Consider the following 13,806-nt stretch of genomic DNA (forward strand, 5'->3'; position numbering starts at 1 on the left):
TTGATAACTAATTACATCAAAGGATTTAAATAATTTTGTTACTTGTGGGTTGTGGTTAGAGTGATGATTTCTCATAGTTGTATGTTTTTGGCAAGAGCACAAGACGATGACACAAAAAGAATGCTGTGTCCGTGATTTCAAGGGTTAAACGTTAATCTACAGGTACGTATATGCACGCACGCGCGCACACGCACGCGTGTGCACACACACTCACACACACAGTATTGCATGAAAAGAATTCGATTTTTCTTACTGACTGGTGTGCTTCTTTACTTTTAATTTGCCTTCTGACTGCAATTAATTCAATATTGACAACAGTCAGCTTGCTAGCAGGCACAGTAACGTAATCATCAGCAATGATTCAAATGAGTAAAACGAGGGGGGTGGGCTGAGAAAGCAGAGGGCGGTTTGGTGTTAACAGTCAGACGTCATACAAACCTACAATAAGAAAATCACAGCATTATCTCATTTTTGAGTCATTGCTTCCACATAGACAGACAAGACTTAATCGAATCTTCTCTTTACATTTGAGTACTGTACATCTTTGGCCGTAGAGAAAGAGGAACTGTTCTTTGCATATCTTACGATGCAGTCAACTACAAAGCTTCCAAGCAATGTAATGTTGATGTGTGAGGCTCATGACATTTAAGGTACCAGCACAAGGCAGAGGTCTTCATTCAGTAACAAGAAAGCCCACCTACAGGTATTCTTTTAAAACGGTTCTATCGCTGAAGTTTTGTTTTGACAAAAATAAAGCATGATATATGTAAAAATGCTTCAAATGATAAGTAGATAGACACTGTGGACGTACAGACAGGGAGACATTTTGTCAGACACAAACCCCCAAATTTGCTTTGCATTAAAACAACAGCATCGCCATGCACATGCACTGGACTAAACACAAACAGAACAAACATCAACCAGACAGTCTACTCCCATTGAGGCCTCCCTGATTTTGTTTGATTCATAGAAAGCTCCTCATTTAGTTGTAAGATGGACTGCAACAAATTTCTGCCATCCGAAAGTACACTGGTGCAGACCAATATTGTTTGGAAACCTTCTGAAAAGGTCTATAGAAGTGTGTTGTGCTCATTCGATAGAGGCCTTGTTATTTGACGCCTTCTGAAACGGCTGAAGCTGTAAAATAATTTGGGCCAGCAGGAGGCTCCGCTGCTCTGCCAAGCACAGAACATGATCTTCTAAACCGAGGAATTTGAAATACAGAGATGGCTGAAATAATCACAACAGTACTTTTGTAAAAGAACACATAGATGTTTAAAACAAATAATAACCTGAAGGTAAAAGGTGAGGCGATTCAAGTGTTGCGTTTGGTAAAAGTTTAAAAACAACAGACTTTGAAATACAAACATACTGTACTGTATTTACACAATTGGAAATAGAGGGGGTGGCACTGGTTAGAAAGTCAGCCTCACAGTGCAGAGGTACAGGGCCTTCCTGTGTGGAGTTTGCATATTTTTCCCGTGCTTGCGTGGATTGTCTCTGGATACTCCGCTTTCCTCCCACATTCCAAAAACATGCATGGCAGGTTGATTGGGCACTCCAATTTGTCCCTATCTGTGATTGTCTACGCAAATGGCTGTTTTGTCCATTTGTGCCCGGTCATTGGCTGACAAGCAGTTAAGGGTGTCCGTGTCCCCGTCTACTGCCCAGAGACAGCTGGGATAAGCTCAAGCTTTCTTGTGACAATTGTGAGGATTAGCCAATTACAAATGAATGAATGGATGGAAATGGAGGGAGTGGAAGAATGATTTAAATAATCTCAGTGCAGAGCAACATACTTTGTCACCCTTTTGGCCTTAGGTTTGACGGATGGCTCTGGCAGTGTCTTGTGATAATATTTTAAAGCCATTCAAACCTCAAAGGGCAATGTGTATGATACAAACAAAAAGATGGCTTGTGGATCACAAGGTGTATTTAATGTTTCGGTGAAATTGGAAAATCAAGTTCATCTGAACATTCACAATAATTACAACAGAATGTCTACTACTTGTTTTGTTTGCTACAAGAATGTTTTATAAAGAAAATATATTTTGTATTTGGAATTTTTTATGGGGGGGGGACTTTGAAGTGATTTCAGCATGGGATATTTTTGTAGCTGTTAAAAAATGGTACAATCTGTAATAAAATGTTATTCATTATATGAAATGGTATTGACAGTTGTGTTGATCTGTTTTGCAATTTCTGACATTAACACACACACACACCCACACACACACACACACACACACACACACACACACATCAAAAAGGCAAACCCATCTTGTTTGCTCAAACAATTTTTCTGGTCACTCTTACAAGCACGAAGCAGGTGTAAACATCACAAAATGTAAATAGGATCAGCTGTATCCCGCACACAGTCCTTTCTTTGGTGATATTCCATGATAGTCAAAGTGACCTGGTGAGTTGCAAAGGCACAATGGAATTGAACATATCCACACAACTAAATTTCCACACTCTGTCCTTAGTGGTCATGCTTTTCTCCATTGAGGTTCCTGGTGGGGCCACCTGTCTGATTGGGGTGTTTACCACTGCTGGAATGAATCTCCTCGTCTGAGCTGCTCTCGATGTCACTGCGGTCGTCTTTTGCCACCTAGAACACAACAAATACAAAAACAAAGACAAAGGGCAGCGGAGGTCAGTATTTGCTTGCGTATGTGGCTATATGAGCAAAGTACGAGACAATGTTCATTAAAACATAAAGAACATGCAACACATTTCACTTGAACTCAATAAAAATGTTTACCCACAAATGACATTGCAAATCACTCCTAATTTTGAGCCACATTAATCTCAAATTGAATCAGAGTTCTCTGGTGGTGATGGAAAACTATTCAAGGGACCCAAAAAGCTCAAATATACTTTCTCTGCTGAGCATTTCCATTATTCATTCAATAAGCCTGTGAGAATGGTCAATGACTGCATGAAAACTTACAGCAATCTAGTACAGCGGTAATTTATGGGCATATGACCCTATTCGCCTCCGAAAGGATTATATGCTCCCATAAAAAAAAGTTACTTATTACATCTAAGAGCAGGCTACTTCATTATTCAAATATAAGACATACTGTCACTCTATTTAATGAAGTCACAATATGTATGACCCATGTGCCCCCGACATACTAAATCCAATACATGTGCTGTATAGTATGTACATACGTAATACTTTATATCAAAACTCAAGGCTCGGGGTCAAGGTTCCGGCTTGCCATGTTATTATATGTGGCCCGCGAAAGCAAATTGTGTTCAACTTCCATGATTCCCGCTAAAATCTGTACGGAAATGTCATGTGTAATTAATATTCTTCAGATTTGGCAATCATTTTATTACTGTGTTTATACTCACTTGAATAATAATTGAACAAACAAACAGTTCACTTGGGTGATTTTAGAACTAGTAATCCATCATTTCTTGTATACAAGAAATAATACGATAAGATGATTAAACATTTACTCGGTTTCACTGTCGTAACGGCCCTCTGAGGGAAGATGTAAATCCAAAGTGGCCTGCAACAAAATTGAGTCCAACACCCCTGCTTTATGTAATCAAACTTTACATACATGCGTTGTTTGGATTCTTACAGTGTATAGACCTATATAAATAAAGATGAAACTTGTATTAACCTCATTTAATTGACATCATATTACAGTATTGAAAATATTTGGTATGAACCATGAGCCCAACTTACCTTTCCCTTAAATATGGCTTTAATTGCAATGCGCGCAATGAGGTAGAACCAGATAATATGAAGAGTCTGCAGCACCAAAAGTAACCCGTTCAACAGCCACCAGGCCTGGTATGGGCCTACTATCTCCCAGCTCTCAATCAGAACGCTGTGAATAATCCTGCAACAAATGCGTACAAATATCATTTATCGAGTGTGTGCATGTGTGTGTGTGTGTGTGGGGGGGGGGGGGGGGGGCGCAAAACTCACAAAAATAAACGGTTTGTCTCACCAGAAAGGAAATATGACAAGCCGAGCAATGAAGAAGCTGATGCTGAACACCACAAACAGACCATCACACAGCCGCTGGTATTTGGCATAGTTAGCAAGCTTGGCTGCCTGTGAACAATAATAATAATAATATCAGACTTATATGGTCCCTTTCTGGACACTCAGCTCACAGTGGATACATTATTCATGCACTCACACATTCACGGTGGCCATAAACTACATATGGAGCCACAGCTGCCTGAGGGTAGGCTAAATGTGAAGGTAAATGAGCCATGTCTTGTTAACTCAACACCAGGTTTATTTAAAAGAAGGCCGAGCAGTAAAATAACATCATCAGTTCTAGGTGAAAAAAAGAGGATAGGATTAAAATAGGATGAACTTAAACTAAAATAATGTGGCTACATACAGTACATGTTCAAATTAAGTGAATGCAAAGGATTTTTTTCAGTGTACTGTATCTTGATTTAATCTAGATTCATGTGTGAAAATGGGGGGGGGGGGGCAGGGATCCTTATGTTAATGAAACAAGGAGAAACCTTGATGATTCGACCAGACCTGGATTCTAGTGTGCTAGTGCTGCTTCAACAAAGTTAAAATGTGTTCACCACAATCAACAACCACTACTTTAATTCCCCACAATTAACTATCCACAGATCCAATTGTAGGTATTTCTCCCCATTCTTATCGTTCTGGATTTTTTTACTTTGTTAAGATGTTGTTTTTTGTTTTTTGTTTTTTTGGTCAGAACGGGAATACCAATAAGGTTGTAGTAAATCTGGAAACAAACCCAAAATTTGGACAAAAATAAACATCAAAAGTGCAATGAGGTGCCAAAAAAATCATTCCTTTACCTCAAGGAAAATGTCTGATGCATCATGCACACACATGACCAGAGTGCCAGCTCTTAACATGTTGTTGGCGTAGGAGAACGTGATGAGGAAAATGGTGGCCAGATGGTGCACAAGCATGATGAAGAAATCCTGACATTGATTAAATGAACAGAAAAGAGGTGAATCACTTTGGATTATGTTAAAATTACAATCATTACATTCATATTACATACATGCGCTTTCACAACATCTAAATATGCACACTTAAAATAAAACGAATGTGATATCAGACGTGGTTTAGCAGCAGAGGTGGGTAGAGAAAAGCCAAAAATGTACTCAGGTAAAAGTACTCCAGAATAAAGGTTCAAATAAATGTAAAAAGTAGTCATCCCAAAAACTACTTGAGTATGTATTCAGTGAAAAAAAAACCTACTCAAGCAGTGGGGAATAGGGGAGTAACTTCTGATTTATTTTTTTTAAATAGGGCGTGAATGTCAAATGGACAAAATGATGAATTAAAATATTGCACAACGATATCACTTTTTTAATAAAATAACAAAACTAGGCAAATTCAGCTACAGTAAATTGTAAATTAGCTTTCTTTGTTTACACACAAGAAACAGCACAATAGTTTCAGCAGGCAAACATACTTTTTCCATATCATAAAATGAAATGTAATGATCCTGAACTTGGACAAGTGGGGATTTATCCACATGTAACAGCAATGCAGACAGGCCGTTTCATCTCTCAAAAACAAAGTGAGTTCTGCAAGCGTAAACTTTTTCTCCTTGCTCCTTGTGTATGTGTGCATGCCGCTAGACACCCTCTTGTGCATTTATCAAGTTACAAGCAAAGATTCTAATACGCTTGAATGACAAATTTGTAGGTATACACAGATTTCAGTGCATTGCACGGCTGTTCTTTTTCATTGTCTGTCCATCTATTATCTCTACCAATTATACTTGTGTTGCAGGTAAGCCGGAGCCTATGTGTAAAGTAAATATATATTTCCGCCATGTTTAACATCAAATTGTTTTCTGAGTAGGGCCCTGCGGAGACTGCCGTGCTGTCATGTGATTGCCTGGCTCCCTTTGATTGGTGAAATGGAGTCAAACATCACTCTTGATTAAGTGGGATTTGTGAAACTGATTCACGTGACAAGTCTCTGACAAACCATATATATATATATACATACATACATATACACATATATATATATATTGTATATATATATGTATATATTAGAGCTGTCAAACGATTAAAATATTTAATCTAATTAAAAATGCAATTGTCATAATTAACTCAAATGAGCTAAAAAATTAATCGTGATTACTCACATATTTTTTGTCGTTTCTGAATTTCCTTTTACATTTTTTGTCCTATTTTTCCCCATTTTAATGCTCTCATCAACTTGGAATCATGAATCAGTTTTCTATGTGCCAAATGCAAATATTTACTGAAATAATTTCAATTTTCAATTTTACATGAACATTTTTCACTTGGAGCAGTTGTTCACACATAATCTCTCACACAATATTACTGTCCATCAACAACAGTGAAAAAAAATATTTTGTCACACAACAGCTGCTTTAACAGCTTTTTTAATGAAATCAAAACAGAGCAATATAACATTATAAAGTGCACATCTAAGGTAAACTAGTACTCAGCCTATAGTGGATTTAAACCATGGTTGCATACTTCGTTTTTCTCAAGTTTGCTTTGAACGCAGCAGTCTGTTTCTGTAAATTTTTTAGTTCATTTGAGTTAATTATGACAGTTGCATTTTTAATTAGATTAAATATTTTAATCGTTTGACAGCTCTAATATATATATATACATACACACACACACACACACATATATACAAACACACCTGTATATTATACATACATGTAGTGCACATAAAAATACAAGGAGCAAGATGAATGCTGCTCAATGTAACCGACTAAAAATAGTGTTACTTCTTAGGAAAGATGCTCAAGTAAAAGTAAAAAAAGTAAGTTGCCTTCTGTAACAAGTATAATTTATCCCACAAGTAACTGAGTAAACATAGCTGATTAAATGTAGCTCGTTACTAACGACCTCTGCTTAACGACCAATGAAAGGAAAATGTGAAGGTACTTTGTGGTAGTTGGAGTAGTTGGAGCATCTCATTGCCTAACCTGTTTTACCAGAATATCAGTCATTAGCTAATTCAAATACACTCCAACAATAACGAATACCAACACAAAGGTGACACGGACTTATGATGTAACACGGCTGAAATTGTGACAGACAAAACGTTTTTAGTACCTGGACTTACTCACCTTACGTTTTATGTCTGTGAACTGGGAAAACATCAGAGACCAGTAGAAGGCCAGCTCAGCCACATAGTGACTGAATTGTTGATGACTCTGGTGCTGGTAGATGGTGAAACAAAAATACCTTTAACACTACAAGTATGGTGTCGAGGCAACCCTGAATGACCTCATAATATCAGATTGTGAATGTGGAATACTGTATATGAACCTGAAAGGGATAGTTGTCCCAGCATCGTCTGGTATTCCACATCCAGGGCGACTGAGAGAAACACATTAATCATGGTTTAATTGAAAAACATACAGAGTGCTTGACAAAAATTTCAGCTACACTTACCCCCCATAAATGATGAATGGCATAAATAAAAATCCCCAAGTAAAATGTGAACCGCCACCTGATGTCAGCAAAATAAAGAGGAAGATCTTTTTTTTACACGAATGGTTCAAATGTTGTCCAGTACAGATTAAACAGACATTTTTCAAAACCTACATGCTCTCACAGAACTTTGTCTGCATGCTGGGCTTGTCTTGGTTGCGACGGATGCGAAACCATCTCTGTATTTTCCGTACATCCCAATCCAGTTGCTTGGAAAGTCCCTCCAGTTGCTTTGCATCTGGACACTAGTGAGGACAACGAAAATAGAAATTACGGTACCTGCTTTTGGACATCGCTACATCTTGTAAAACTCCCAAATTCCAGTATGCAAGCTTGGAGTGCCACAAGATCAGATCATTAGATCTGTCATGGGGTAACAGTGACATAATTTGACGGTCAACGGGGTAAAGAGTGGACAAAATATGTACCGTTTTGGACAGATACACCCTCTCCAGGACAGCATTGGGCTGGGCTTGGCGATGCAATCCCGCCTGAATCTGAAGTATGTGGGCACAGGGCTTGGCCACTAGCCTATACACACACAGACAGGCAAAAAATGACAGAGTGGGGGAAGGCACACAGAAATTATGTAGTTAAGCAAGACAGTCATACAGGGCAGGAGTCAGAGAGGATTTCACTACTTAATATGGGAATAGATTAACTTTAAGCAGAGTCATTGATACAAACTGTTCAGCTTCACACGTTAGCCTACAAAGTTTTGTGTTAGAGGACATAACAGAGGCTTTCAGGGAGACACGGGAAACAAGGAATCCCAGCGAATCTGGCACCTAGTCCAAATAGTTCCTGATGACCTGTCATGTGAGCATATGAGACAGAGACGGGAGGGTCTCCCCAGACCAAAGTGCTAATGGATGTCACAAGATAATCTGCTTCGACTGGCCAGTGTTCGTCCTCCATTTTAAAACCCACCCCAGTCATCTGGAATAGGTTTCCCCAACAAGTCAAAAACGACGAATTTGGAGAAGTGCAGTCGTGGTTTAGGCCTGAAAATTTGCTGGTTGCTTCCCTCTGAAGCAAACAAGACATTTAACTCAACTTTGCCCAAGAAAGACGTGCAGTCAAAAAGAAAACGCCCCTTGTTTTCAAGTTAACGTTCAACAGGCTGTGGGAATCTGAATCATAACATTTTACTCGTGTAAAACATTCTCATTTGAGAACCCCCAAGTGAACCACGTGATTGAAACGTTGCTTGATTCCATTTTCTGTTGACAACGTTGATCTGAACTGGATCATCTCACTGGTGAATCTAATTATAGACTTGTAATATAGCTCTGCGTGTACAAACGTGTGTTGCGCTCTGTGGGTTCAAGAGAGAGGTTGAGTGTTGTTTAATGAGCAACATATGAAGCCCTCGATAGAAGAACCAAAGGGTGACAGAAAAGCAGCCAAACACGCCTCGAGTTTTACCTTTCGAACAAGATCCTCAGCACAAAAATCCCGACAGAGAGCGGAAAGGCGTATAGTATGTCTCCCATTCGAGGGTACTCCACGCCAGGTGGTGGATGCTCCAGATCCGCCCACGAAACATTTTTGGGAAGCCAAAATCTCTCGCTCCAAAACCAGGCTGAGAACGAGGAAGTCATCGGGGGAGCAACTGGGCAGCACTTGCAATCGAGTAAGGCAGCGTTGTCAAAGTCGCAAAACTCACGCTCCCACCTCCTTCCAAAAGATCAGCGTTAACGCTAAGTAGGCATTACCGCCGCTTAACTCATAAATGTAAACTGTGCAAGGCGGCTAGCTTGACACGTAAAAGGCAACACCCACCGCAAAAAACTTTCAATGACGCTCCAGAGCGAGCGGCCGCCCTCCACCGAAGTGAAGTCACTCACACTGTGCTCACAGGAAGCTGCCTGCCACCCGGCCACTCGGTCGAGTCATCGTACAAGCTAACGCCTGGCTTCGTCGCCCTGGCTTTAGCTGCTTGCTAACCTGACTATATCCTGTTGTTTAGACGAATACTTAAGCTGTTATGTAGTTCTGCGGCAAGTTCATGTAAATATAAAATGTGTTCAAGTCTCACATACAGTGTGTTGCTGGTTCGTTGGTTTGTAACATAAACAGTGTTTTTTGTTGTTGTCTTTGGCTTTTTGGTTGTTGTTGTTGTTTTTTTTTTTGCTTTGTGACTGTGTAGTATTACTGTATTGTGTGTTGTTGTATGTATTACTTCCATAATGGCAGACAAGACTGGTCGGTTGTGATTCCTCCATCATTATAGCAACATACAGTATTATCAGATTGTTAGTTTGTTGATCCTGGAAATAGTCGGACGCAATAATACTGCTGCACAGTGCCTCTCTTCCAACAAGTTTTTAGCCAAGGAACTAAATGAAGCCCATACCCCAACTACAATTCCAGGATTTAAGTACCAGCAAGAAGGCACAGCATATCGCAAATCTGATGAGGATAAATCCAACTAAACCAATGGCTAAAGCTTTGAGTCAGTGGTCAACTGAAATGCCGAGATGCTGGACGGCGCATCCACAGAACTACCATAATGCTACCTCTCCCCCAATTGATAATAAGTTTCGGGGCATCTTCTTCACAAATCATTATTGAAGGGGTGTCCTACATCTGCAACTTCTGTGTGGAAATTCCTTAGCAGATACAGCCCCACATGGGAAGATTTTATTTATCAGATCTGACACAAAGCAGGGTTTATGCGTTCAAACTAGCAAAAATTGCTTACCAAAATAAAAATAAAAAATCCCATCAAAAAAGTCCAGCTGGATGCAATCGGTGCAAAGTGTGTGACAAGCCGAAGTGCATGCTAATTGAGTTGTTTATCAAATGGATGGATCGATACAGTGCAGACAGCAGCAGTGTTGAGAAACGCATGGTTCAACAATCAAAGAAAACAGACAGCATACCAAATGCTGACAGAGAAACGACCTAACCCCATGAAATGCAGGAATTTTATTTCAAATTTTTTGGCTTATCTCAAAGGAAAATCGGAAACTCGACACCAAATGTGAGGAGAAAGTCTTTGGTTGGTTTGAAAAAATTAGCCCTGTCTATTTGATGTTTGTGCCAAATATTGAAAAAGTGCAGAACCACAAGTCGGTGAAGTTTGATTAAAGCATGAGCAGAGCAGGAAATACAAACAATCACTCACGAGTGGTGATAATAACCTGGTACAGAACAGGGCAAACCAATACACACCAAACATTGATGTGAGCCCGAACGTCACAGAGGAAAACACAAAATGACACCTCAAGTGAGCAGCCTCACACAAACCAATGACACAGAACAACAACAAATGATACCTGAGGTGTGTGGCTGATCACAAACAGGTGAAAGTGAGTACAAATGAGAGAAAGAAACCAGGGTACTGAAATGAATGTGTTGGTAGTGAACGAAAGAAAGTGATCATCAGATTCTCATCGATGTTGGCTACCATTACCAGATTATGTGTAGCATACCATAACATACAGAGAAGTTGTTACCTCATCCGAAATTCTGATGACAATTTTCACCAATTACAGTCATGACTTGCATTATAATCCAAGACAAAGAGCAGTATGAGAAAAGCTTATTTTACATCAGATGTATGTCAAAACAATCATAAACACCCTCACAAACTGTGAAATATAAATTGAGCAATCAGAGGTCTATTTGGTCGAACAAAGCACTTCAGACAAATTAGTGTGCAAATTAGAAAAGGGACTACTCAGACAACAACGGACAACAGAAATTGAATAAAAAGCTGCATAAATATCTGTGCAAATTTGTCACACTCAGATAAATGGATCCGAAGTGGAAGGCAGATGCCTGCCCTGTAGTGGTTAACTTTGTATCATCCACAAATGGAGCTTTTCTTGCAGTTCCTTATAAACATACTTTGTAGGTCCCGATCTCCTGCACAGACTCCAACGAATTCCTTATGCTTCTGCTATGTAGACCGCACGTCTGCAAGTGAATGAGGAGAGCCGTTTTGATTGACCGGGGATCAAGTCGACTCTCTTCATTCCCATTACGGCGCAAACACCCATTTCTAACTGTGCCCCTCTATGAAAATACCAAAAGAAAGAAAACTCCACAAATGAACAGTTAAGACTGGACTTTGTGCTTGACTTGCTTTGGGCATGAAAATAGGTCACCTAGTCTTGAGTTTGTTGCTTTCTTATTTAAGTAATTGTGCTATGAAGCCACCAAAACATACTAAATTGTAAAAACGATTGAGAAATTACATTTTTAACATAATTTAGTTCACTAGCATAGCATGTTATAAGTCGATTTTATACCAATATATAGCATTGAAGTTTATTTTTACATAAAAGCATTCCTCTTAGTTTGTGCTCCCTTTGCCTGTCCATGATACACCGGCACAATTTGAACTGCATTGACTCATTATAAGTGTTTTGATTGAACAACACAAATGCCCACTGATGACAGCTGATGCAGTTTTGTAGGTCAGTCATGCAATGGGTATTGGGGGTTTTGATTGACGTGTTTTGCAGAATTGATTTTTTTGTTCGTGATTTCAATTGTCCAATGGTGAAATCCGTACATAATCATACAAAAACCTACTGTCAGTGGGTTTTTGTTGAAGGATAAAAAGAGCGCACCGGATTCCTTTAATCTTTACTACAAATGAGTTTATATTAATTTCAAGCAGTAGCTCCTTTTTGTTCGAATGAAAAATCGTATTTATTATAATGGCAGGTAGGTTTTGGTTCACTGAGAAATCAAACATAATGTGCAGATCCGCTGAAAATAGAGGAGGCTGAAATAGTTGATGATTGACTGAGCTATGTCAATGATTACTAACGTCTCTCTTCCTAAATCTCTATTTCATGAGGATCTTATCCTGCCAAGGGCAAGGTCGCAGTGTGAAATCTGATGACATATCACCATTCAACATCTGACATTGTTGAGATTATGAGATCTCACGTTTCACACTTTGGGTCAACTTTTAAATCTTTCTGAGGAAGTACAGTCACCTTATATTAAACATTCTTTTGTTTTTCATGCTATCCAGATTGGTGTGCAGTGTGGAATTGATTGAAAAAATTCAAAGCTTTGAAAACAAATCGTTCATTTAATGTCAAAATCTTCTATTTAGGGTTTAAATTTTAATATCCGGCTGCCCGAGGAGTCGGTGCTTCACCAGTCAGCAACCTCATTGTACGTCACTGTGTGACATCACAAAAAAAAATATAAAAGCAAAACACAGATGAGACAGAACGCGAGAGGTGTGTTTTAAGTCATTGAAAGCTGTGTTTCCCATTCTTTATTGAGCCAAAGCACATCATTTACATTAGAAAAAAGATCTCACTGCACGCCAACCAAACGAAAATGTCTCAAAAAGTGAGTAAATTGACTTCATCTGCCTGTCACTATAAGTTGGTGGCAAAGTTAGATAAACAAACCTATATTATTTGTAGTATTCTATGGGGGGGGGAGACATGCAGGTACTGTAGTTGGAGTCAGAGTAGAGGATGCAGAGAACAGGGAAAGATGGAAATTATTGACTCGCTGTGGCAACCCCTGAAAAGGGACAAGCCGAAAGGAGAAGAAGAAGATTCTATAAATGCATGGCACACTGATTATGAACCACTGCTATAGATGACACTATATGAAGACACACACGCACTCGCTGTGGCAACCCCTGAAAAGGGACAAGCCGAAAGGAGAAGAAGAAGATTCTATAAATGCATGGCACACTGATTATGAACCACTGCTATAGATGACACTATATGAATACACACACGCACACACACACATATATAAAAAAAAAAAAAAAAAAAATCCTCATCTCACCCCTCGGGTGGTGTCCGTCCCTCATTCAGCTCGGATCCTCTACCAGAGGCCAGGAAGCTTGAGGGTTCTGCGCAGTATCCTTGCTGTTCCCAGCACTGCACATTTCTGGACTGAGATGTCCGATGTTGTTCCCGGGATCTGTTGCAACCACTCATCTAGTTTGGGGGTCACTGCCCCGAGTGCTCCGACCACCACAGGCACGACTGTCACCTTTACCTTCCAGGCTCTCTCCAGCTCCTCTCTGAGCCCTTGGTATTTCTCGAGTTTCTCATGTTCCTTCTTCCTGATGTTTCCATCACTTGGGACCGCGACATCCACTACAACGGCTTTCCTCTGCCCTTTATCTATGATCACGATATCTGGTTGGTTCGACATTACCATCTTGTCAGTCTGGATCTGGAAGTCCCACAGGATCTTCGCTCTGTCATTCTCCACCACCTTCGGAGGTGTTTCCCATTTTGACCTTGGGGTTTCCAGTCCATACTCCGCACAGATGTTTCGGTAGACTATGCCAGCCACCTGGTTATGGCGTTCCATGTAGGCTTTCCC

At 39.7% G+C, this 13,806-nt stretch overlaps 1 protein-coding gene across 3 annotated transcripts; it reads right to left on the bottom strand.

Moving 5' to 3' along the window:
• Nucleotides 1-1,915: 1,915 nt before the first annotated feature.
• Nucleotides 1,916-9,332, bottom strand: LOC127596487 (ceramide synthase 5-like). Of its 3 annotated transcripts, none has more exons than XM_052059026.1 (10): nt 8,905-9,330; nt 7,905-8,007; nt 7,591-7,721; nt 7,438-7,495; nt 7,312-7,362; nt 7,110-7,202; nt 4,825-4,953; nt 3,975-4,081; nt 3,707-3,863; nt 1,916-2,611 (listed from the first exon to the last, which is right to left on the bottom strand). In XM_052059026.1, exons 1-10 carry the CDS (start codon nt 9,078-9,080, stop codon nt 2,483-2,485), a joined length of 1,134 nt encoding a protein of 377 aa, XP_051914986.1. In that variant the 5' UTR covers nt 9,081-9,330; the 3' UTR covers nt 1,916-2,482. The 3 variants fall into 3 exon arrangements, with proteins under 3 accessions (XP_051914986.1, XP_051914988.1, XP_051914987.1); XM_052059028.1 differs by having other exon boundaries at nt 7,438-7,523; nt 8,905-9,057; XM_052059027.1 differs by lacking the exon at nt 3,707-3,863 and having other exon boundaries at nt 8,905-9,332.
• Nucleotides 9,333-13,806: the final 4,474 nt, after the last annotated feature.

The sequence above is a fragment of the Hippocampus zosterae genome, chromosome 2, assembly GCF_025434085.1.
Source record: "Hippocampus zosterae strain Florida chromosome 2, ASM2543408v3, whole genome shotgun sequence".
In the NCBI taxonomy this organism is placed as follows: Eukaryota; Metazoa; Chordata; class Actinopteri; order Syngnathiformes; family Syngnathidae; genus Hippocampus; species Hippocampus zosterae.